Source organism: Copadichromis virginalis, linkage group LG7, assembly GCF_057382275.1.
Source record: "Copadichromis virginalis isolate Kocher_CV1m ecotype Utaka linkage group LG7, C_Virginalis_male_GT1.1, whole genome shotgun sequence".
NCBI classification, from domain to species: Eukaryota; Metazoa; Chordata; class Actinopteri; order Cichliformes; family Cichlidae; genus Copadichromis; species Copadichromis virginalis.
Window position 1 is genome coordinate 68,493,911 of NC_140624.1, and position 25,935 is coordinate 68,519,845.

The window sequence follows — 25,935 nt, forward strand, 5'->3', positions numbered from 1 at the left end:
CTCCCTCTGGAGGTGGTGCTCTCTCGGCCTCCCTGCGGCTCCTCGTTCTGCTCGAGCAGGCCGCTCAGGTGCGTTCAGGTGCTGCATTATTCACACCGAGCCCGGGGGCTCTAATTAAACCCTGGAGAGAATTGGAATCGTATGCCCTTTTGTTTAAGTGCGCTTTTCACTTCTCTATGTGCACGGCGCTGTTGTACTACCGTGGCAGTATAATCATGGTCAAAATCGATGGGTTTGTCTTTGACGAGGATCTTCTTCTGCCATGCGTTTCTGAGGACGGTTTCCTTTGTTTTGAACAGAAGAAAACAGACGACAATGGAACGGAGAGCGGCATCAGCACCTGGCTTAGGACCGAGGGATCGGTGAGCCCGTTGTATTTGTGGGTCAGTGCCATCAGGTATTAGCCTCTCTCTTCTGATCACATTTTCAACAAAGCTCATTACCGAACTGCCCTCTTCTCCTTCTCCTTCTCGATCTAGACTGAAGGTCTTCTAGCCTTTCACACAAACGCGGGGGCAAGCTAAGATGTATGTTATGTATGTTACGTCGTTGTTTTAAAGTAAACTAACAAAATCCAGAGCGACTGCAGATATGTGTAATTTCGCATAAAATTACTCACCGTTCGCGATGAACACAGCTCTTGATAAACCTTGAACACGTGCTGTTGAATATGTCCGCTTGTGTAGAAGAAGGGAACTGTGAGCTGTTTACACGTCATCAAGTTGTATTTTACATCGACAGAACTTAAAATTATATTGTTTTTTGATTAAAAGAAGATTTTAAATTCAGACAAATCACGATTATATATTGAGTAAAGAGGCATAATTTATGTGTCACCCGAACTCAATAAAATAAAAATTTTAATTAGGAAGTCTAACAGTATTTATGAACTTGATTTTTCATTTCACAACAACATATATATGTAAGTAATGACTAAAGATCCCATTAATTACTTTTTAGAGTGACAGCCAATCACCTTCTCAGCAGAGCGCACAACACGCTGCAGTCTCTGTTTGTCCCTGATAGTGGCTCCAGCGTACCACACGGTGATGGAGGAGGTGAGGATGGACTCGATGATTGCGGTGTAGAACTGCATCATCGTCCGTGTTGGCAGGTTGAATTTCTTCAGCTGCCTCAGGAAGTACATCCTCTGCTGGGCTTTCTTGATGACGGAGGTGATGGTGGGCTCCCACTTCAGGTCCTGAGTGATGGTGGTACCCAGGAAGCGGAATGAGTCCACAGAGGTGATGGGGGTGTCAGTCAGGATGATGGGGGGGAGTGGAGCTGTGTGCTTCCTGAAGTCCACAATAATCTCCACTGTCTTCTGGGCATTCAGCACCAGGTTGTTGTGGCTGCACCAGGACACCAGACGTTCAAAAGCAGAGCAGGAAACTGTTTTCTTTGTGAAAGTGGTCGCTGAGGAGTCCATGTGCGCTCAACGTGAGGTTCAGAGATTCAGCAATCCTAGTCATTATAATTTGAATGTGACTCATTGAGGGCTGAATAAAAACATTTTGTTCCCTGGCACATGTCTCTTCAGCTGAACAAGGAAATAATGACGACATTCAAGGATGTTCACAGAACGATTGAGAAGATGAAGGATAATGTCCAGCAAATTCAAATTTTATTTGTCACGTACACAGTCATACACAGTACGATATGTAGTGAAATGCTTGGACAACTGCTCGTGACCTAAAGAAAACAAAAAAGGAAAAGGCTATGAATAAGATAGGAAATAAATATGAAAAATTAAAAAGGGTAAATTTAACTAGGAAGGAATAAAATATAAATTAAGGTTAAAAATGAAATAACTGTACAACACAAATTAGAATGAAGGGTAAATTTAACTGGGAAGAATAAGATAAAGATAAATATATAAATTAAAGTTGAAAATAAAATAACTGTACAACAAAATACACAATATAGAACTATATAAGAATGTATGAAGAAATATAAATAAATATATGCACAATAACAGCAGCGTGATTTAAGTAATGAAGTGAAAACAAAGTCCAGAAAGTCCAGTGTGTGTGTAAGAACTGTATGTGTGGGTCAGTACTGTGTGGTGGTGTGATTGAGAGACCGTATCGCCTGCGGGAAGAAGCTCCTCCTCAGTCTCTCTGTGTTGGTCTTCAGGGAGCGGAATCGCTTTCCTGACCTCAACAGAGAGAACAGTCTGTTGTTGGGATGGCTGAGGTCCTTCACCATCTTCCTGGCCTTGGTCCAGCACCGCCTGCTGTAGATTGAGTGCAGGTCAGGGAGCTCGGAGCGGATGGTGCGCTCAGCTGACCGCACAACCCTCTGTAGAGCTCGTCTGTCCTGCATGGTGCTGTTCCCGAACCAGGTTAAGATGTTTCCCGCCAGGATGCTCTCTATGGTGCACGAGTAAAAGTTCCTGAGCACCTTGGAGGGCAGTTGGAAGTCTCTCAAGCGTCTGAGGTGGTAGAGACGCTGTCGGGCCTTTTTCACCACGGTGTTGATGTGACAGGACCATGACAGGTCCTGCGTGATGTGAACTCCGAGGTATTTGAAGCTGTCCACTCTCTCCACTGGGCACTCGTTGATGACGGGGGTCTGGTAGTTCCTCTCCTGCTTAGTGCTGAAGTCCACTATCAGCTCCTTTGTCTTACTGACGTTTAGAAGGAGGTTGTTCCTCTGGCACCAGTTCTCCAGATTCCTAATCTCCTTCAGGTAGGCCGTCTCGTTGTTATCAGAGATCAGGCCCACCACGACGGTGTCGTCAGCAAACTTGATGATGGTGGTGGAGCTGGTAGTGGCCACACAGTCATATGTGTACAAAGAGTACAGCAGGGGGCTCAGAACACACCCCTGGGGGGCTCCAGTGCTGAGAGTGGTGGAGGCTGAGACATGTCCGCCCATCCTTACTGCCTGTGGTCTGCCAGTTAGGAAGTTGGAGATCCAGGCTCCCCTCGTCGTGAAAAGACTTGAAGCTCTGTGGAAACTGGTGTTTTTCCTCGACCAGAGGAAGGAAGTTCAGCTGTCTGATGTGAAAAAAGCTCTGGAGAATTTCCTAGAGACTTTGCAGAAAGCTGAACTACTGAACATCAAATTCACAGAGGCTCACAAGATGAATCAGATGTGGAAGAGTTTGAAAATCTGAACAAGAGCCTCACTGATGACTACATATCGCTGTCTGGGGCTCTACACATCGATCGGGAGATGAAGCTGGATAAACGAGAAAAAAATGTCCAAGCTGGAGGCAAAATTAGCAGAGCAGGAGGAGACACTGGAGGAGACACAGAAAGGAGTGGCATCAAATTCAGCCCAAGAAAATAACACGTTCTACTGTGTCCTGCAATGAAGATCAGACCACACATTATAGGAAACTTTGTTAAACCTCTGAAATCACAAAGTTTAAAATATTTGAGATTATTATAATTAACTAGCTCATGATGTGCTTCATTCTTCAACTTGATTTATATGTGATGTGTAAAAGTATAAAAGTCCTACGAATGTATTATTCTTGATCTTTGTGGTGTTTTCACTGTGAATTTTAATTCCAGAAAAGAAGAAGAAAACAGAAACGCAGGAAAGGTTTTTCATCCGGCTCAGTGTTTCTCTGCAACAGCTGAACACTCGATCCGACTAGTTTGGCGTTTCAGCTCACCGATGCGACAGAAACATTAGTGGGAGATATTTCTTGGCAACTTTTAAAAGATTTGTCCAACTTATTCCAACGTAAACCCTGTCCGTGAAGCCAGGGGACATTTCATGGGCTTATGCGATTGGACGAGAGGGTGTAGTGCTACGTTATTAGCCAATGACTTGTCACGGTCCGGGGCAGCGGCCGTGTGAAGAGTGGAAAGGAGGACTCAAATTCAGCACTTACTCAGATGTGAAGGCGATTTATTGACAATATCAAACATAAAGTGGAGATGGCAAAACAGAACTAAGGATGAACTAAACTGGGTGAAACTACACAAAGGAGTGGCAAACCTGAACATGAAGGGAGAACAGCAGGGAGAGCACGCAGGGGATTTCACAGGGTATGAACACAGACGACGCGACGAGGAGCAGAGGAAAACACACACTATAAGTACACAAAGAGACACTGGGAAATCACACACAGGTGGGAGACACAGCTGGACCTGATTAACCTGACGAGACAGGGGAACACTAACACCAGGGACCAACAGAGGGAGCACAAACCCAAAACCCAGTATCTAAAATCCCAAAACACAAACCATCCCAAAACAGCCCAAGAATAATAAAGAGAATAATAACAATAAAGAACATAAACACAAAGTCACTGAGTCATGGCCGCAGGACCATGACATGACTGTTGATCACCACGCTGCATCCTCAGACTGCACAGTTTGAAGCAGATCAGATGAACGATTGTTAAATTAGATGAAAACCACACAGACACACATAGGCTCCTTGATTTATTAGAGATTCATTTAGCACTAGGACAAGAGGACACAAATTACATAACAATGTGAAAGAGAATAAATATGTGTGCACTCATTTCAGCAAGGAATAATTTCATTGTTTCACAAAACTTTATTAAAATTGTTTGTTTTTGAATCCCTCTCAAATCTATTTAATCGTGAAAAAAAGTAGTATTTCTTTTACAAAAGAATTTCTCGAGAATGAAAGTTACCTTCACAGCTTCCCAGTCAAGAAGACCTTCCAGGAGGAATGAAGGCCCATGAGGATTAAATAGGGATTATTATTGATCACAAATCATGCAAAGCGACTGGCCAAACTAGTAGAGCCGAAAACCCATCGGTGAAACAGTTCTGACGACAGAAACAGGGCTGATGGTCCTAATGACGGGCATCGGGGGCATGTTATTGGAGACAAGAACGCGAACTGTTGTAGTTTTGCAGAAAGGCTGGGCCAGAACAGGCGTCGAAGCCCGCATGGGTGCCATGATGTAGGCGGCAGACACGGGAGGAGAGGGGATAGGCGGTGCTGCTGGGGAAAACGTAGGACATGGGGGGTTAGGCAGCGGTGTGTAGGGGCACCCTAAAACAGTTTCATACACCTTGTGCAGTATGTCGCTCTGCTCAACCTGCAGAGCTCCAGAAAGCATCTGGAAGTTCTCAGTGAGTCTTTGGTTCACCTCGCTGAACTTTGCTCCAATGCTGCCTGACATCATGAACTCCTTAAGCCGATTATTTTTTGAGAATTTTGACACCAGTTTCTCAGCATGTTTCAAGATGGTGTGGAGTTCCTTCAGCGCTTTCTCCACAGCGCCAGAGTTTCTGCCTGATCCCCTTTCTTTGACGGTTAAAACCAGTCCCTCCAAAGCTCTGACCCTGTCAGCAATCCGCCTGCAGCGTTCGTCATTGTCCTTCATATTGTCATACATCTCGATGATGGTTGGGCAGAGGCCAAAAAGTTCGGAGACCAGCTTATCCATGGTGAACTGTAAGGAAAGAAAGGTAACAGAACTGTAACGGTGCCATGGAGAAGTAAACTTAACTAGACTGAATTCAAATCAAAATCAAATCGAAATTTATTTATATAGCACATATTAAAACAACAGTGTTGACCATAGTGCTTCACAGTCAGTATAAGCATGAGACAATTAAAACAAACAATAAAACAGGACAACAAACAATAGGTAACAACACAACAAGCTAGACCAACTAGTTAGAATCAAAAGCCAAAGTAAAAAGATAAGTTTTAAGACGTGATTTAAAAGACTGGATCGACTCGGCAGTACGAACATGAACAGGGAGGTTATTCCAGAGTCTGGGTGCCACGGATGCAAAGGCCCGGTCACCTCTCGACTTCATTCGAGACCTAGGTTGTGCTAGGAGCCTGTGATTGGACGATCTGCTCTGTTGGGATTGTATGAGTGGAGTAGTTCAGATAGCTGGGCGCTAAATTATTCAGAATATTAAAAGTGAACAAAAGAATTTTAAAATCTTTGCGATATTTAACAGGGAGCCAATGTAATTTGGCTAACATTGGAGTTATGTGTTCATGAATTCTCGTACCTGTTAAAAGACGCGCAGCTGCATTTTGAATTAACTGAAGCCGGCAAAGAGAGGAGTGTTGGAGGCCCGAGTAGAGGGAGTTACAGTAGTCCGATCTGGATGTAATAAATGCGTGGATAAGCTTTTCAAGGTCTTTTAAAGGAAGGAACGGCTTTGCTTTGGATATCTGACGCAACTGGTAAAAGCTGTTTTTTACCACAGTGGACACCTGTTTCTCAAGTTTAAAAGAGCCCTCCAGGAACACTCACAGGTTTCTTACAGTGGGCGAGAGATGGCTAGCGAGAGGGCCTAGGGCATCAGCTAACTGGTTTAGCGGAGTGTGACTACCAAAGACTATGATTTCGGTCTCGTTCAATGTAAGAAAATTATGTGATAACCAAATTTTAACTTCATGCAAGCAGTTGAACAGAGGTTGCAAAGAAGCAGTCACATCGGATTTCAAAGGTGAATAAATCTGGATATCATCAGCATAACAGTGAAAGGAGATGTTGTATTTACTAAAAATTAATCCCAAGGGCAACATGTACAAAGAGAAGAGAGCAGGACCGAGCACGGACCCTTGAGGCACACCACAGTAAATAGGGGCAGAAGCCGAGGAGTGTTGCCCCATAGCAACAGAGAACGACCTCTCTGAGAGGTAGGATTTAAACCAAGATAAAACCTTTGAGACCAACAACATGTTCCACTCTTGATAGAAGAATGTTGTGGTTAACCAAAGCAGCAGTCAAGTCAAGTAAAACTACGACCACAGAATATCCAGAGTCAGCAGTTAAAAGAAGATCATTAAAAACTCTAAGTAAGGCTGTCTCTGTGCTGGGGCGAGGTTTCAAACCAGACTGAAACTTGTCATTAATACCATTTACATCTAAAAAGGCCTGAAGTTGTTTTAGAACTACCTTTTCCAATATTTTGGAAATAAAAGGGAGTTTGGAGATCGGCCTGTAGTTAGTGAGAGCATTAGGGTCAAGATTTTTCTTTTTCATAATAGGTTGCACAACAGCATGCTTAAAGACAGACGGTACACAACCTGATGACAATGATGCATTCAGCAGAGATAAGATACAAGGACCAATAACATGTAAAGCTTCCTTAAAGAAACGAGAAGGAAGAATATCATGCGGGGAACCAGAGATTTTGAGATGATCAATTATATCTTTTAAAGCAGAATAAGACACTGGCTCAAACTGTTGAAAGACAGTCAAGCATTCAGAAGCTGGAACTGGGTCTAAAACTGATGATGAATGAGATGGATGAGAAGCCCTTAAAGCTGAGATCTTTCCAGAAAAATACTTTAAGGATTTATCACAAAGAGCAGGGGAAGCGTCCCTGTAAGTGGTATCAGAATTAAACTGGGATGAACTTCATCTGGAAGCTCTGATGAGCTGAACCTGAAATCTCTCAAAAAGGAAGTTTCAGATTCGGCTCAGAGGTCTGAGTGTGAGAGCTTCCAAAGTAACTGGAAGGATACGTTAAACTGGTGGATTACACACAGATTTATGTTCTAAGAAAAGGCTGCAATCACAAAGTTGGAGACTCCGCCCATAGAAACAAAAAATCATTTACTGTGAATAGTTTGAAGTGATGACTGCATTTGAAGAATTTAAAAAACAACAATGAGACACAACTTCACAAGCAGAAAATATGAACACTTGCCACTGTACATATACACCTCATGTAGAAGAACATGTATACAGAATGTGTTGAAGTTGAGAAAGGTCTAACAAATACCTGCTTTCCTCTTCTAAGGTAGACAATCCAATACTACATACAGAGAAAAATCCAACAATCATGTGACCCCCTATGAGCAGCACTTTGGCGACAGTGGGAAGGAAAAACTCCCTTTTAACAGGAAGAAACCTCCAGCAGAACCAGGCTCAGGGAGGGGCGGGGCCATCTTCCCCGACTGTATGTGTAATTGAGGCTCACAGTCAGAACCTGGTAGAAGCTGAATTACTGATTAAACTTCTTTACAGGCCCTGAAATTGACTCAAATATCACTTTGAGATGTGAAAATGCAGACGTGGAAAACAGGTGAGATTTAACAAACAATGAGAAAACAAAACAAAGTCCCAATGGGCAAAAGTGAAAAGTCCAAAAGGGAGAAAATCCAAAGGCACAAGGAACTGGAGACCGCAGACGGGGCCTGGAAACAGGCGCTCTGACATAGACTAGAGATAAGAAAATAAAAGACAATGACACAGGAAGTGAAAAGAGATGACCGAGCAGGGAATGAAGGACAGTGGATATACTGGACAGAGTGATGAAGATGGAGCTGCCAGGCAGGAGGAAAAGAGGAAGACCTCAAAGGACGCAGTGACGGAGGACATGCAGAGGGTTGGTGTGACAGAGGAGGATGCTGGGATAGGAGGAGATGGCGGCTGATGATCTGCTGTGGCGCCCCCTGAAGGGAGCAGGAGGAAGAAGAAGACTGAAATATGTTCATGTTCTGCTTTGTGATTGTGCAACAACCAGTGTTTGTTAAGTCAAGCATTCCTCAGAATCAGTGTTCAGTGTGTCTGTGTGACATCGCCGTGAAGATAAAGGTTGTTTTTGCATCACGACTCCAAAGAACTCTGTCCCGTCAGCAGCTGAACATTTTTCATACCAGGGATAAAACACACATACTATTGTGGAACTGCAGAAATGAAGCTAAACGTGCGTAGTCAAACGTAAAAACAGAAATGTTAACCAATTGTTTAACTAATTTTAGTTCATAGACACAGCCTATGAACTGAATAGGCTGTGTGTAATAGGTTTGTAAGGCCATGTTACCCCTAAATTTCTATCTTGTTCAAAGAGAAGATATAAAACAAAGTTCTGAGCTAATCGACCTCAGTGTTCTCCTTTTTTAAAAATAAATAATAATAAATATATAATTTCCACATTTATAAGTAATGCAGTTTCTAACGAAGCATGAAGAGCATTTTGCATCTTTAGGGGTAAATGAAACTTTTCTGGAGCTTTAAATATACTTTCATACAAACGTGTAAAACTGGACCCAGTGGCAGCAGCTGATTCCACATTTAACTGCTGTATTAAAGAAACACTTAGCTTTTTATTTCTGCTGATTTAAAGCTCAGCTCATTTGAGCAATGGACAAGCTCACGTTAACAATCAAGGACGCGATCAGCTTTTCTAGTTCTTTCATGGACATTAAGAGAGAATTTGTTGTGAAAAAAGACACATTTTGTGAGCTATCCACTCGGTCTGTGCATTCGGGGGTGGGGTGGGGAATCTCTTGAATGTTCGGTTACTGCAGGTTAAGCAGGTTAACAGAGTGGCACTGATACGTGTCCACCTTCACATTCTTCACTGTGAGTTTGTTTTTACAAAAGAATGCATTTGAGGAAAGATCGTTATCTTTGGGCGTAGAAACTCCACCAGTTTCTCATAAATGAGAGCATGCTGCAAGTGTCCGCGTTGGGAAATGACAAAGAATTTCCACTGACAAGAAGGATTATTTTAAAGTGGCAACTGCATAATTATGCTGTTTGTCCTTTCAAGACTGACGCAGACATGACAGGGTCATTGTTTTCTTTGTTATTTAGGCAACAGCACGCTGGACAACGGGCGTAGTCTTACAACTTACCTGCACATAAAGCTCCGTCACTTTTATATTCGGCTCAAAGAAACTGCTTGTTGTGCCGTAGCTACACACTCCTTTGAGCTCAGTGACTCCCTGCAGCCTCCCTGCAACAAATCAAGAGAGAAGATCCATGCACAGGTTTCTCTTTGTCTCCGGCACCAACTTCCCTTTAAGTTTCATTCTGCGTTGGTCAGCTTTTTATTGCAAATGCAGCAGAGGTGCACTCTTCTGTGCACCGGACCACAGCTACAACCTGGCAGGTCAAAATGTATTAAAGTTAGTGAAGGGCAGGATTTAGCCTCTGGCTGCTGAATACAACACGTTTCAACTCTAAATTCCCATTTGAAGAAAACACTTTCAAAGCATAGTTAAAAATATTAAACTGCTGCTGGTTTTAACAAAGATGACTCCAGGGTAAAATCTCCCATCGTACAGGAGCAGAGGAGTAAAGAGTTTGGGTATTTACCAGTCAGTGGAGGTCACAAGTGTTGCTGCTCAGGTGTTGAGGAAAATGAATGTCAATTTCATTCTTGTGAGTTTTTTAGGTGATTTATCTGAAACATCTCTGTGCTGACGTACAGCAACAGACACAACGATCTGCGTTAGCCCCGTTTATTATCAGCAGAATACTTCAAAGTAAAGCACGGATACCTGGAATGCTTAAGTATTTTGTACTTAGTTACCACCCAGCTGTTCTTGGTTTTGTTCTGACATGAATTGAATCAGAGTGAGCCGATGTTCTGAGCACAGACGGTCCAATCCTGACCCAGGTGAGCCTCAGCCCAACAGTCCAAGCAGAGAGGCCTGTAACGCTTCAGGTGAGTCACAGCCAGCGAATCACAACTGCCTGCTGTCGGTTTGCTTCATCCACACAGGAAGTGGCCCTCTGTGAAAAGACGTTTCTGTGGTGTGTGTTGGTAATCGTAAATGTAAAAACAGAAATGTTAACCAATTGTTTTTGAACTAATTCTAGTTCATAGAGTCCAGTTTGATGTGAGCGGCAAATATTTGGTCTCTTTAAATATTTCACAGCAAACCCAGTAAGGCTGCACAGTTGGAGGCGATACCTGCGCTGCATGCACGTCATTGTTTACATCATGAAGGTACCAGTGTTGGGACTAACGCGTTATTAAGTAACGCGTTACAGTAACTACGTTATTATTGTGGTAAGTAGCACGGTAACTAGTTATTATGCCAAAACCAGGAACGCGTTACTCGTTACTGGGATTTAAATATGCTGGTTATTCATTACTTCGTGTGGAGGCATCGCGGAGCTTCCACAGATTCAATAACATTAGCAAGTGGTGGAGGCAGCAGGTGGAGGAGGGAAAGGGGAGACAGGAGGAGAGACCCGAAGCAGCCGCTGGTCCGAGAGTGTCAGGTGAACTGAACTTCAGGTAAGAAGTTATGACCTGCAGTCTCTCTGGGTCAGATATGAACCAAGTTTAGGTGGAGTTTATTTTAGCTGTGCTGACTTTTTCGTACTGCGTGCTAGCTAGCATGACAGGGTTTCTATACAGCTGGGTGGTGCTATGTTACTGATGTTGAACTTTATTTTGTTCATAAGATTAATTATTAGAGTTGCCAACCGTCCCGTAAAAAACAGAATCGTCTGGTATTCAGAGAAAATATTACGCGTTTCTTATTGAGGTGAAAAGGAACAGTTTGTCCCGTAATTCAGCTACAATGAAAAAGACAAAGCTGCAGTTATTCTGTGTCTTTGCTGCACAGCTGCCTCTTCTTCTTTCATTCTCCCCCCTCCCTCTCCTGTTTCTACTTCAATCATGAAACTGATCAATGATCAGCTGATCGGCTTTTCTCTGTTGTTTGTTTATCGCCCACTTTGTGCCAGAAAGAGGAAACCAGCGGATAAACAACAGCAGCACGTTCAAGCTTGATCAGCTGTTGTTAGAATTTATTTAATATTACTTTCTAGTATCAGCTGATGTTTGCTGGAGCCACAGCTGTAAAGCTGCTGGTCATGATATGGTTTGGTTATGTGGTGAGAGGGAAACATGAAGATGAAACCAGGAGATGTCCTTACTGAACCATCAGAGCTGAACAGGTGATGGAGAAACAGGTTTACCTTTTAGGTGACATGAATGAGTTGAAGTTATGAACTGTTTCTGAGAGACAAATAACACCAGGATCCTTTTCTAAGTAGCTGACAGCTGGTAACTGTGCAGGGGCGGGTCTAGCAAAGTGTTGCCAGGGGGCCATGTAGGGCATTAACAGGGAGAGGGGGGCACAAAGAAATACTTTTCTTTCTTATTATCATTTAAAATGTCTCGCTTTTAAAAAAATAATTATCTGAGTCTTACAACAAACGATTGATAGATTGATGCATATATACCATCAGAACAGTGTACATCACTGTCACAACAGGGTTTATTTTCATTCAAAGGCTTTATGATTTTTCCTATAATGGTGGGCCGGTCTCTAGTCAAATTCCCCGGGCCGATTTTTTGTCCCAGTCCAGCCCTGTAAGCAGCTCATCTGCAGTCTGGTGTTACCTACATCTTCCTATTCAGAAGGCAGAATTTCCGAGTTCTGAGTACAATCGAAAGCACCACGACTGCAGTTTTTGTGTTGGATGTAAAAAGCAGGATAGGATAGAATCAGGCGTGGGATTTCTCTCGTGGAAATGTGCACATTATTTTTTTCCTTTCTATTGGTAGGTGGCACAGTGCACTGTGGCAAGTAAGCAAGCTAGAAGACTGACAGTCTGGCTGGGTATCCAGTTACGGAAGCAACACATTAACAAGAGAATTCTGAGTAAAACCAAAGTTACTTTCCCTAGTAACTAGTTACTCTGAAAGTAACGAGTAACTTGAAGTAACTGAGTTACTTTTGATAGAAGTAACTAGTAATGTAACTAAGTTACTAATTTAAAGTAACTTACCCAACACTGGAAGGTACAGCCAATAGAATGAGAGGTGATATTTTGTTTCTAAGAGATGCACTCAGGTCAGGTACATGGAGACCTTATTTGTCTGCAATGATGTTTTGATGAACAGGAATGTAGCACAAAGTAAAGGTGAAAGCAGCCAGCTGTTAGCTTTAATGTTAACAGTTTCATTTATATTTTTATTCTACAAGCTGCACTGAAGTTAGGAGAGAAGAACAATCAATTATACAGGTATTTGCAGCAAACTATATGTCTCCATCACTAACTGACACAACAAAGGGGACTCTTACCTTGTAGCGTGAGTGTTGTTGGGAAGCACAGCAGTGACACCTTGTGGTGAATAAGTTAATCACCATCACATAGCTGGTTGCCCTCCATCTACAGCAGCACAGCAGCCAGTAGCTGGAGATTCTGAGGCTGACGGTGCACCGGAGCCCTAGCATCCATACGCTGTTCCAGGCAGTGAATGTTCTCATGTTACCTGATGAATCTGTCTGATTGGTTATTATGTGTTATTATTGTGTATCACGCGTGCATATAACAGGTATTACGGTAAATGATACCTGTTGTACCGTAAAGTAAAAGCTATGTTTTTAGGTGTGACGTTAACAATGACAAACATACATATATATACACATACATACACATATGTATATGTATACCATATATTAGAACATTAGACTGCTGATTTATTGTGAATGGATGATATTGTTTTATGATGCACTATACTGCTGAGTTAAGAAGAGAATATTGTGTGCAGAGAGTCAGGGCCTTGCTGTTCTGATAGCAGAGGAGACAGAGCACATTCCACAGGAGGTTCACCCCACCACCTTGTTGGGAGCAGGAAAAACAATGAGCCGAGGTCATAACTTGGGCGCCGTGTGAGAGAAAGAATGTGAATGTTTAGGCCTTTACGACTAGGTGTTGCCCATTAGAGGCTATAAGAGCTTGAGTAACACTCCACCAGTTTGAGATTTGCTGTGTCACTCTGCATGCATGTCTCCCCATCCGGAGGGTTTGTGCTCTTAAAGTGTTGAATTGTATGGAATAAAGGATTGTTGATTGAGCATTTATACATCGATTATATACACACACAGACATATATATATATATATATATATATATATATATATATATATATATGTCTGTGTGTGTATGTATGTATGTATGTATTGTTAAATTCTCCCAATTCTTTTATTTATATATAAATAAAACACCCAGCACGCCCCTGCGGGCGGTTTGTCCTTGAAGCTCGGGTCCTCTACCAGAGGCCTGGGAGCTTGAGGGTCCTGCGCAGTATCTTAGCTGTTCCCAGGACTGCGCTCTTCTGGACAGAGATCTCCGATGTTATTCCCGGGATCTGCTGGAGCCACTCGCCTAGCTTGGGAGTCACCGCACCTAGTGCTCCGATTACCATGGGGACCACCGTTACCTTCACCCTCCACATCCTCTCGAGCTCTTCTCTGAGCCCTTGGTATTTCTCCAGCTTCTCGTGTTCCTTCTTCCTGATATTGCTGTCATTCGGAACCGCTACATCGATCACTACGGCCGTCTGCTTCTGTTTGTCTACCACCACTATGTCCGGTTGGTTAGCCACCACCATTTTGTCTGTATCTGGAAGTCCCACAGGATCTTAGCTCGGTCATTCTCCACCACCCTTGGGGGCATCTCCCATTTTGACCTCGGGACTTCCAGGTTATACTCGGCACAGATGTTTCTGTACAGTATGCCGGCCACTTGGTTATGGCGTTCCATGTATGCCTTGCCTGCTAGCATCTTGCACCCTGCTGTTATGTGCTGGATTGTCTCTGGGGCATCTTTACACAGCCTGCACCTGGGGTCTTGCCTGGTGTGATAGACCCCAGCCTCAATGGATCTTGTGCTCAGAGCTTGTTCTTGTGCTGCCATGATTAGTGCCTCTGTGCTGTCTTTCAGTCCAGCTTTGTCCAGCCACTGGTAGGATTTCTGGATATCAGCCACCTCCTCTATCTGCCGGTGGTACATACCGTGCAGGGGCCTGTCCTTCCATGATGGTTCCTCGTCTCCCTCCTCTTTCTTGGGTTTCTGCTGCCTGAGGTATTCACTGAGCACTCGGTCAGTTGGGGCCATCTTCCCAATGTATTCTTGGATGTTCCTTGTCTCATCCTGGACTGTGGTGCTGACACTCACCAGTCCCCGGCCCCCTTCCTTCCGCTTAGCGTACAGCCTCAGGGTGCTGGACTTGGGGTGAAACCCTCCATGCATGGTAAGGAGCTTTCTTGTCTTTATGTCAGTGGCTTCTATCTCCTCCTTTGGCCAGCTTATTACCCCAGCAGGGTACCTGATCACGGGCAGGGCGTATGTGTTGATGGCCCGGATCTTGTTCTTACCATTCAGCTGACTCCTCAGGACTTGCCTGACCCTCTGCAGGTACTTGGTGGTTGCAGCCTTTCTAGCGGCCTCTTCATGGTTCCCATTTGCCTGCGGGATCCCCAGGTACTTGTAACTGTCCTCTATGTCGCCTTCTGGTAGTTCAATCCCCTCAGTTCTGACTACCTTCCCTCTCTTTGTTACCATCCGACTACACTTCTCCAGTCCGAACGACATTCCAATGTCATTGCTGTATAGCCTGGTAGTGTGGATGAGTGAATCGATGTCTCGTTCACTCTTGGCATACAGCTTGATGTCATCCATGTACAGGAGGTGGCTGACAACTGCTCCGTTCCGTAGTCGGTATCCGTAGCCAGTCTTGTTAATGATCTCACTGAGGGGGTTCAGGCCTATGCAGAACAGCAGTGGGGACAGAGCATCTCCTTGGTAGATCCCGCACTTGATGGTAACTTGTGCTATGGGCTTGGAGTTGGCCTCTAGTGTTGTACGCCACATCCCCATTGAGTTCCTGATGAAGGCTCTTAGGGTCCCATTGATCTTGTACAATTCTAGGCATTCCAGTATCCAGCTGTGGGGCATTGAGTCATAGGCCTTCTTGTAATCAATCCAGGCAGTGCACAGGTTGGTCAGTCTGGTCTTGCAGTCTCGGCTGATTGTTCTGTCTACCAGTAGCTGGTGTTTTGCACCTCTGGTATTCTTGCCAATTCCTTTCTGTGTCCCGCTCATGTATTGACCCATGTGCCTGTTCATCTTAGCCGATATGATGCCTGACAGGAGCTTCCATGTAGTACTGAGGCAGGTTATTGGTCGGTAGTTGGAGGGGACCGGTCCCTTCTTGGGGTCCTTGGGGATCAGGACCGTCCGGCCTTCAGTTAGCCATTCCGGGTGTCTTTCGTTAACTAGCAGCTGGTTCATTTGTGCTGCCAGACGCTCGTGGAGTGCAGTTAGCTTCTTCAGCCAGTAGGCGTGAACCATGTCGGGCCCTGGTGCTGTCCAACTCTTCATACTGGAGACCCTTTCTTGGATATCTGCCACTGTGATGGTTACTGGACCCTGTTCAGGGAGGTCGCTGTGGTCTGCCCTCAGATCCTCTAGCCACTGAGCATTGCCGTTATGGGTTGTATCCTTCTCCCATATGCTCTTCTAGTATTGCTCCGTCTCCAGCCTTGGTGGTGCTGTTCTCTTATTGTTCCCTTGCCACTGAGAGTACACCTTTGCTGGTTCTGTGGAGAACAGCTGGTTTATTCTCCTGCCTTCTATCTCTCTGGTGTACCTCCTCAAGCGGCTGGCCAAGGCTGTGAGTCTTTGCTTGGCAGTTTCCAAGGCCTCAGGTATGGACAGCTTGCTGTATTTCTTAGGCACCTTATTTGTCGCACCTTTCTGCAACTCCGTTAGTTGGCTAACCTCCCTCCGTGCTACTTTGATCTTGCCCTCTAGCCTCCTTCTCCATGGAGGGTACTGCCCCTTGTGGCTGTTCAACTTGTAGCCAAGCATCTCACTGATCCCGTATTGTAGATCAGCTTGTTAGTGTCGGTAATCGTGGTTGTAGGTATTGCCCGTAGTGCTGCATTAACATCATCTAGCAGACCTTCTGAGGGTACTTCACGTAATCTTGGTAACCGGCTACGGGGGATCCAGGTTTCAAGCTTGGCCATGATCCTATTTTTCAGGTCAGTTCCTCTCGCACTCAACGATCCTTCTCCTATCGCACTTGGGGCTATGTACCCAATCTCGGGTGGGGGTGATGATATCTCCCCCCTGACCTGGCGTCCTGACTCCTCCTTGCCGTAGCATTTGTGTTGTACCTCGTCAATCTCTAGCTGTGAGAGCAGTCCCTTCTTTCGAATGTTGGAACACTGAGCTACTAGTTGTTTCGCCGTCATTGTGGATGTTGGGTATCGAAGAATCCATAGGTCCCTCATCCTATTCATGTAGCCCCTTCCGCCGGGGTTACTTGCGTAGTAGCATTCCAACAACGCCCTGTTTTCGTCCCTTGCCCACCGATGCCTTCTTGTTCCAGTACCCCAATTTATTTTTACCAGTGAAACCAATATAACATCTCCACATTCACAAATATACATTTCTGACATTCAAAAACAAAACAAATCAGCGACCAATATAGCCACCTTTCTTTGCAAGGACACTCAAAAGCCTGCCATCCATGGATTCTGTCAGTGTTTTGATCTGTTCACCATCAACATTGTGTGCAGCAGCAACCACAGCCTCCCAGACACTGTTCAGAGAGGTGTACTGTTTTCCCTCCTTTAAATCTCACATTTGATGATGGACCACAGGTTCTCAATGGGGTTCAGATCAGGTGAACAAGGAGGCCATGTCATTAGTTTGTCTTCTTTTATACCCTTTCTTGCCAGCCATGCTGTGGAGTACTTGGACGCATGTGATGGAGCATTGTCCTGCATGACAATCATGTTTTTCTTGAAGGATGCAGACTTCTTCCTGTACCACTGCTTGAAGAAGGTGTCTTCCAGAAACTGGCAGTAGGACTGGGAGTTGAGCTTGACTCCATCCTCAACCCGAAAAGGCCCCACAAGCTCATCTTTGATGATACTCGGCCCTGAAAATCTTAGAAATATGGTATCTAACCAGATTCTTACCCTGGATGGCATTACCTTGGCCTCCAGTAACACTGTGAGGAACCTTGGAGTCATTTTTTTATTGGGCGACCGTGGCTCAGGGGGTTGGGAATCGCATCTGTAACCGGAAGGTCGCCGGTTCGATCCCTGGGCTCTCTGTCCTGGTCGTTGTGTCCCTGGGCAAGACACTTTACCCTACATGCCTACTGGTGTTGGCCAGAGGGGCCGATGGCGCGATATGGCAGCCTCGCTTCTGTCAGTCTGCCCCAGGGCAGCTGTGGCTACAACTGTAGCTTGCTTCCACCAGTGTATGAATGTGAGAGTGAATGAATAGTGGTATTGTAAAGCGCTTTGGGTGCCTTGAAAAGCGCTATATAAATCCAATCCATTATTTTTTACCAGGACATGTCCTTCAACGCACATATTAAACAAATATGTAAGACTGCTTTCTTCCATTTGTGCAACATCTCTAAAATTAGAAATATCCTGTCTCAGAGTGACGCTGAAAAACTAGTTCATGCATTTATTACTTCCAGGCTGGACGACTGTAATTCATTATTATCAGGAAGTCCAAAAAACTCGCTGAAAAGCCTTCAACTAATCCAAAATGCTGCAGCAAGAGTCCTGACAGGGACTAGAAAGAGAGAGCAGATTTCCCCTTCATTGGCTTCCTGTTAAATCCAGAATTGAATTCAAAATCCTGCTCCTCACATACAAGGTCTTAAATAATCAGGCCCCATCTTATCTTAATGACCTTGTAGTACCATATCACCCTATTAGAGCACTTCGCTCTCGCTCTGCAGGCCTACTTGTTGTTCCTAGAGTATTTAAAAGTAGAATGGGAGGCAGAGCCTTCAGTTTTCAGGCCCCTCTTCTGTGGAACCAGCTTCCAGTTTGGATTCAGGAGACAGACACTATCTCTACTTTCAAGATTAGGCTTCAAACTTTCCTTTTTGCTAAAGCATATAGTTAGGGCTGGACCAGGTGACCCTGAATCCTCCCTTAGTTATGCTGCAATAGACGTAGACTGCCGGGGGATTCCCATGATGCATTGAGTTTTTCCTTTCCAGTCACCTTTCTCACTCACTATGTGTTAACAGACCTCTCTGCATTGAATCATATCTGTTATTAATCTCTGTCTCTCTTCCACAGCATGTCTTTATCCTGTCTTCCTTCTCTCACCCCAACCGGTCGCAGCAGATGGCCGCCCCTCCCTGAGCCTGGTTCTGCCGGAGGTTTCTTCCTGTTAAAAGGGAGTTTTTCCTTCCCACTGTCGCCAAAGTGCTGCTCATAGGGGGTCATATGATTGTTGGGTTTTTCTCTGTATCTATGAAGCGCCTTGAGGCGACTTTTGTTGTGATTTGGCGCTATATAAATAAAATTGAATTGAATTGAATTGAATACCAGCCCAAACCAGTACTCCACCTCCACCTTGCTGGCGTCTGAGTCGGACTGGAGCTCTCTGCCCTTTACCAATCCAGCCAGGGGCCCATCCATCTGGCCCATCAAGACTCACTCTCATTTCATCAGTCCATAAAACCTTAGAAAAACCAGTCTTGAGATATTTCTTGGCCCAGTCTTGACGTTTCAGCTTGTGTGTCTTGTTCAGTGGTGGTCGTCTTTCAGCCTTTCTTACCTTGGCCATGTCTCTGAGTATTGCACACCTTGTGCTTTTGGGCACTCCAGTGATGTTGCAGCTCTGAAATATGGCCAAACTGGTGGCAAGTGGCATCTTGGCAGCTGCACGCTTGACTTTTCTCAGTTCATGGGCAGTTATTTTGCGCCTTGGTTTTTCCACACGCTTCTTGCGACCCTGTTGACTATTTTGAATGAAACGCTTGATTGTTCGATGATCACGCTTCAGAAGCTTTGCAATTTTGAGACTGCTGCATCCCTCTGCAAGATATCTCACTATTTTTGACTTTTCTGAGCCTGTCAAGTCCTTCTTTTGACCCATTTTGCCAAAGGAAAGGACGTTGCCTAATAATTATGCACACCTGATATAGGGTGTTGATGTCATTAGACCACACCCCTTCTCATTTTTTGAGATGCACATCACCTAATATGCTTAATTGGTAGTAGGCTTTCGAGCCTATACAGCTTGGAGTAAGACAACATGCATGAAGAGGATGATGTGGACAAAATACTCATTTGCCTAATAATTCTGCACTCCTTGTGTATATATATATACATACACGTATATATATGTATATATGTATGTTAGCGTGGGCTGCAATGCGTTAGCACGGTTAGCTCATTAACGCGTTAGTGCCATGTAGCCCCACGCACGGGGCGATCCGCGATAACTCGCTAAGGCAGATTTGCCGTGTTAATGCGGTTATGGCGTTAGCATCATTTTAACGAGATTAACGCTGACAGCACAAGTTTTTACAAAAGTCTGCAAGGTCAGCAGACATGGGGACATTTGTGTGCGGACTGAATTATAGCACGTTCGCATGAAGACAGGAATTACATCAAGGGTTTCTACTTCTGCTCCACTAGAGTAGCTTTGCATGAATCACAGTTCAAATATGTTTTAGCTCCTCCCCTTTTACAGCCAACCTACCTTTACATCAACTGTGTGCCTCAGATACCAGAGATTTCACCTGTGTGTGTGTGTGTGTGTGTGTGTGTGTGTGTGTGTGTGTGTGTGTGTGTGTGTGTGTGAAGATCAGCGTGCTGTGTCCAGAAGAGGCAGCAGCTCAGGAGCAGTCGGGACAGGTGACAGAGTGTCTGAAGATCAAACTGGAAGACTGTAAGATGGTAAATGAGCTCGCTGCTGCCTTCACTGACCTCTCAGGGTGTAGTGAAACCCAGCTTTATAATTTAAAATGTTTTAGAGAACTACCTGAGGCTGCTCGGCTGGCATGTACAGTGGCTTGCAAAAGTATTTGGCCCCCTTGAACTTTCCCACATTTTGTCACATTACAGCCACAAACATGAATCAATATTATTGGAATTCCACGTGAAAGACCAACACAAAGTGGTGCACACGTGAGAAGTGGAACGAAAATCATACATGATTCCAAACATTTTTTACAAATAAATAACTGCAAAGTGGGGTGTGCGTAATTATTCAGCCCCTGAGTCGATACTTTGTAGAACCACCTTTTGCTGCAGTTACAGCTGCCAGTCTTTTAGGGTCTGTCTCTACCAGCTTTGCACATCTACAGACTGAAATCTTTGCCCATTCTTCTTTGTAAAACAGCTCCAGCTCAGTCAGATTAGATGGGCAGCGTTTGTGAACAGCAGTTTTCAGATCTTGCCACAGATTCTGGATTGGATTTAGATCTGGACTTTGACTGGGCCAGTCTAACACATGGATGTGTTTTGTTTTAAACCATCCCATTGTTTCCTGGCTTTATGTTCAGGGTCGTTGTCCTGCTGGAAGCTGAACCTCCGCCCCAGTCTCAAGTCTTTTGCAGACTCCAAGAGGTTTTCTTCCAAGATTGCCCTGTATTTGGCTCCATCCATCTTCCCATCAACTCTGACCAGCTTCCCTGTCCCTGCTGAAGAGAAGCCCCCCCAGAGCATGATGCTGCCACCACCATATCTGACAGTGGGGATGGTGTGTTCAGAGTGATGTGCAGTGTTAGTTTTCCACACACAGCGTTTTGCATTTTGGTCTCATCTGACCAGAGCAGCTTCTTCCACATGTTTGCTGTGTCCCCACATGGCTTGGGGCAAACTGCAAACGGGACTTCTTCTGGTTTTCTGTTAACAATGGCTTTCTTCTTGCCACTCTTCCATAAAGGCCAACTTTGTGCAGTGCACGACTAATAGTTGTCCTGTGGACAGATTCCCCCACCTGAGCTGTAGATCTCTGCAGCTCGTCCAGAGTCACCATGGGCCTCTTGGCTGCATTTCTGATCAGCGCTCTCCTTGTTCGGCCTGTGAGTTTAGGTGGACGGCCTTGTCTTGGTAGGTTTACAGTTGTGCCATACTCCTTCCATTTCTGAATGATGGCTTGAACAGTGCTCCGTGGGATGTTCAAGGCTTGGGAAATCTTTTTGTAGCCTAAGCCTGCTTTAAATTTCTCAATAATTTTATCCTTGACCTGTCTGGGGTGTTCTTTGGACTTCATGGTGTTGTTGCTCCCAATATTCTCCTCTGAGGCCATCACAGAGCAGTTGTGGAGCTGTTTTGCAAAGAAGAATGCGCAAGGATTTCAGTCTGTAGATGTGCAAAGCTGGTAGAGACATACTGTAAGTGTCACAGAAATGGCTTATGTATAAAGAAGTTTAATAGATGGTTCCAGCAGTTAAAATGTTCTTGATTGTACATTTCTGTGGTCAATATTGTAAAGGTGTGTTTATCTTGTATAGGAGACATGTTTATCTTGTCACAAAGAACAAGTTGTTACACCGCTATTATTGCGAGGTTTGGGCGTGATAATATAGGGTCGAGCCACGATCGCCCCATATATAAATATATATATAGTCGACCTTAATCTTGCAGAGAATCTGATGATTTTGTGGATAATTAAAGTCAGTCATATATCCACAAACACAACAAGCTGAAAGTCAGTGATGCTGCTCGGTTTGCAGTCCTGAATATCACGGCACAAGCAGGATCCACTGCACTGTTAATGTGAGCTGTGTTATATTGCTGCCTCTGTTCGGTGGTGTCGAGCCAAACGGACTTTAACGTGTGTTTGAACGAGCTGACGGTTCACTCGTTAAGCTGAAAGAAAGATGCTTTAATCACAGCAGTCACACATGTGTCCACTGCACCATCTGGAACTCTTCTTGTTTACACTCGTAATAACACAAACACTAAATCCTGCTTCTCTGTGCTGTTGTGTAGCAGTGTGTACACCTGAGACTGTCACCTGTCTGTCTGTCCTGCACTCTCTCTCTGTTTCTTTCTCTCTGATTGTGGAATAAAAGTATGAACATGTGTTTATAAGTTACACTTGTGTTTGAATCCTGCAGCTTATCACACATTTGATGTCCATGTGTGACGACTGCAAGTGTCCAGAGTGAGGACAGACTGAGGGACACACTGCTGCACATCATCTGTGAGGCTTTGCACCCCTGATGATCCACCAGGACAAACTCGGCAGTGTGTGAGGAAGAGGAGGAGGAAGAGCCAGCAGCAGCTGACAGATGGAGAGAATAGACAGACTGTTCCCTGTTTGTGAAGGACTGCTAGGAAAGTTTAACAGAACTGTCTGTACTGAATCAGTCTTATTAGGTAATGTTCACATAATGTGATCATCCCAGTGTTTCCAGTGTGGGAGAAAGTACTCAGGGCCTTCAAGTTACACACCATGAAAGGCGGCAACAAGTTTAATGTTCAGAAACCTAAAGTCTGTATCAGCAGCAGAATGGAGCTAAAATAAATGTTGGTTTCAGTTCTATGAAGCTTTGAGTATTTTGGATCAGTAGCTGCTGTGTTTGTTGCATCATATTGCTGTAACTGTTTATATGCTTTATTTATTCTGAGCTAAGTTGATCTATAGTGTTACATCATATTCTATAAGGATGTTATGTGTTTGTAGACTTTCTGCCCAGTTTGACCCATTTAGCAGACGTCAGCCTGTTTAAGGCTCTGATGTCTATTCTGTGTGACTTACAGCAGTTATGACATGGTCTGATTTTCTCACCCAATAAAGGAATATTTCATATATCAGTCTACTCTTCATTCTATCAGACACAGTTATCACAGCTCGTACATTTGCTTTATACACATATGTAAGCATTGAGCCAAATGTAATAATGCCAACGTATTAAACGAACAATATTTGTCTCTTATATATAACACATCTGTATACACACTGTCACAGATACTCGTCTTTGAGTGAAGATTTAAGGTGATAGGACATATAAACAACTGTTCAAGCTCACTGCTGTAATATATCATAATAATCTGACTATAACTTTAATATTGGCCATATTATATTTACATTACCACAGTGAGATGACTTTAGTCTCATGACCAACATCAGCTAATTGTTATTTACTAGCTAATCTTAAATGACTGTTCAGCACAGGAATGAAGCCCAACAATCATGTTTTACGGTCCTTTGGTCTCAAATGAACAAAACATGTTCTCCTTCGTTTCTGTCACACAAAGCTGTATGACACGTTTCTCGCGGTTAGTATCATGGTTGCTAGGCAACCTGAACAGCGCGACGAAGGCAAGACCGTCCTATTTCACAAGCCTCTCACTTCCGCACTTCTCATACTTATAGTACGCACCGTGCGTAGTGCGCGTACTTCAAGCGTGCAGACCCTGAATTGGGACACAGCCTAGTGGTGCCGAGCTGGCGCACCGAGTAGTTCCTGTTACCTGCTGTGTGTCTGTTTTTACAGGTAAGCTGGGTTCCAAATAATACATATGTGATAGACAACAGTAGCAATCGAAAAGCTAGAGAGCCAGTTCACGAGTTTAAGGGTTGATAGCGACGAACCACCACCAGCTGTTGCTAAAAGCACCTTTGTTAGCTAGCAAAGTATTTACAAATAATTCTCCCGTTCATTGATCTGAGCATGCGCAGAATGATCCACAGCGCTCCTTTGATCTTCTCGAACGATCATCGTGAGGTCACGGCGACATCACAATGATCCTTTGAGAAGATCAAAGGATCATTGTTTTGTCACAGCGACATCGCATTCTCTGCCACGCCCACCGAGTCTATAAATAGGAGCTCGTTCAACAGTTTACAGCAGAAAGAGACAGTTGTTTGAGACACAGCTACCCTTTGAGCTTTAACCCTTTACAAAAATGTCACAGGGAGATCGGTCAAACCCACTGCAGCGTACGAGAGAGCAACTCCGGCATCAAAACGCACGACTCATTGAACAAAACACACGACTCATCGAAGAACACGCACGAGTGACTGAAATGTGCACAGAATTCAGTCACGATGTCACACAACTCGGTCAAGAAAACACCAGTCTGTCAGGGTCCTGAGTTGGAGTGACCCAGGGTCCCCGAGCAGTTATGAACTATATTGTGTTATGTATTTGTTATTCTATGCTTCTGTTTGGTGTTCCACTTATTGTGTGTGTAGACAGGGTGTCTGTATGTGTGCGTATATGTGTGTGGATGTCAAGCACCTGCAGGCCTGATGGGTGTGGTCCCACTAGAGGATTGGCCACGCCTGAAGCCCCACACACACCTGCTGCTGATCAGGCTCGTCGGGGAGCTATTTAAGAATCCGATTGAGCTCCCACCAACGCAGGATCATTGTGTGGGACTTCCTGTCAGTTCTCGAGCTGGTCTGTTTGTGAGTGTGAGCTTACCAGTGTAATTGAGGTTGCTGAAGGATATAAAAAAAACAACAACAGCAATAGAATAATATTAAACACAAAGTGAACCCGTCTTCCTTCATTAAATAGGTTCTTTTAGATGTTAAGGAGGAATTGACTTAACCAGGCTGGCGGAGAATGAAGACAACCGGACACCTGCAGCAGATGGGGAATCAGTGAACTTTTATTGAGACAGAGACAATCTCTCAACACAGCTCACATCAGGAGATTCCTAATATTTGCTGTAAGGATGGGTATATATTCTCTAAAACTTACAGGAGGGGGTTGTGAGGAAAGTGCTGCATTAGCAGAAAAACAACTCCATAAAAGGAAATCGGCCTTGGGTGTTCTAGTCTCTTCGCTTGCAGATATCTTCCACCTGCAGGATGAGGCGATCGCTTCTTATCGCTCTCAAGGCCAAAGTCGTGAGCACACATTTTATTACACAGTTGCACAGTAACTTTAAAGCTGAACAATATTTAAAGCTGAATAATGTTTGATCAGATTATATTTTCTTCAAATCCCCCTTTTGACCCATCTTAAATGGGTCAACACACAAAAATAAGTAACATTCAAAGGAACACAGAGACGTGTCGAAGCCTGGCTCGAAAAACTCCTCGGGTCTTATCATTTGTCTTTATCTGTCATTGCAGATGAGGAGAAAAGAGTCCAGGCACCACCCTGCCCAGGGGTCGGCTGCAAGCAGTCTCGGTTCCCGATGAAAGCAGTAACAGCTGTCCTGCACAAAAGGATACAACGAGTCAGTGCAACCAGGGTAGTGACACAAAATTAACAGTACAGTTCCTGTAACCCAACAACCAAAAAGCATAAGTAATGATAAAAATGTGGAGAGTACAGAGTATACTATAATAATGAGAGATATAAACGTGAAAATGTGAAAGAATAAATCAACCGTAAAATAAACCCAGAACGGTAACTGCTAAGGACATTCAAAAGTGAATATGGTAAAACGTGAGGAAGGGGTGTGGAAAAAAAACAATTTATATCCAGTGGTGGGAGTACACATTCGCTCAGGCTTAAGTCCGGAGACCCTGAGAACATCGCTTAACCCTCACAACCCGACCAGACACAGTTCAACCAGATATATCCTTCAAGAGGAAGTGGGTGAGGGAAACAATTAATAACAAGTCTAATACAAAACACCACAGAGAAACAACCATTCTAGAAACATTTAAACAAGAGAAAGACGATAATGTTCGTCACCCTCACGATCAGAGTTTTCATCATC

General features: G+C 44.2%; 1 protein-coding gene and 2 long non-coding RNA genes across 6 annotated transcripts in view; 1 reads left to right on the plus strand and 2 right to left on the minus strand.

The window, feature by feature from the left end:
• LOC146706712 (uncharacterized) overlaps positions 1-24,313 on the minus strand; it is a 36,559-nt gene extending 12,246 nt beyond the window's left edge. Inside the window, exon 1 of the long non-coding RNA XR_014921613.1 lies at positions 24,143-24,313. This is a non-coding gene — a long non-coding RNA (uncharacterized LOC146706712). The remainder of the gene's footprint in view (positions 1-24,142) is intronic.
• LOC146706714 (mixed lineage kinase domain-like protein) lies at positions 4,394-10,081 on the minus strand. 3 transcript variants are annotated; one of them, XR_014921607.1, is made up of 4 exons: positions 10,025-10,081; positions 9,562-9,811; positions 4,625-5,395; positions 4,394-4,427 (listed from the first exon to the last, which is right to left on the minus strand). XR_014921607.1 is itself a non-coding variant. In XM_085464932.1 (3 exons), the coding sequence occupies exon 3, from the start codon at positions 5,387-5,389 to the stop codon at positions 4,730-4,732; it is 660 nt and encodes a 219-aa protein (XP_085321058.1). In that variant the 5' UTR covers positions 5,390-5,395; positions 9,562-9,811; positions 10,025-10,081; the 3' UTR covers positions 4,394-4,729. The 3 variants fall into 3 exon arrangements, 2 of the variants coding, with proteins under 2 accessions (XP_085321058.1, XP_085321059.1); XM_085464932.1 differs by having other exon boundaries at positions 4,394-5,395; XM_085464933.1 differs by lacking the exons at positions 9,562-9,811; positions 10,025-10,081 and adding an exon at positions 5,700-6,813 and having other exon boundaries at positions 4,394-5,395.
• LOC146706715 (uncharacterized) lies at positions 10,324-24,149 on the plus strand. 2 transcript variants are annotated; one of them, XR_014921611.1, is made up of 3 exons: positions 10,324-10,376; positions 20,101-20,193; positions 22,365-24,149. It is a non-coding gene; the product is annotated as an uncharacterized LOC146706715 (long non-coding RNA). The 2 variants fall into 2 exon arrangements; XR_014921612.1 differs by lacking the exon at positions 10,324-10,376 and adding an exon at positions 10,593-10,724.
• Positions 24,314-25,935: the final 1,622 nt, after the last annotated feature.

Bases quoted from the DNA above. Each gene is read 5' to 3' on its own strand.
- LOC146706714 (XM_085464933.1), bottom strand. From the start codon at position 5,768: ATGAAGTCGAGAGGTGACCGGGCCTTTGCATCCGTGGCACCCAGACTC. The intron at 5,396-5,699 runs GTTCGTACTGCC...CTTTCCTTACAG, and splicing joins GGAATAACCTCCCTGTTCAT to TTCACCATGGATAAGCTGGT.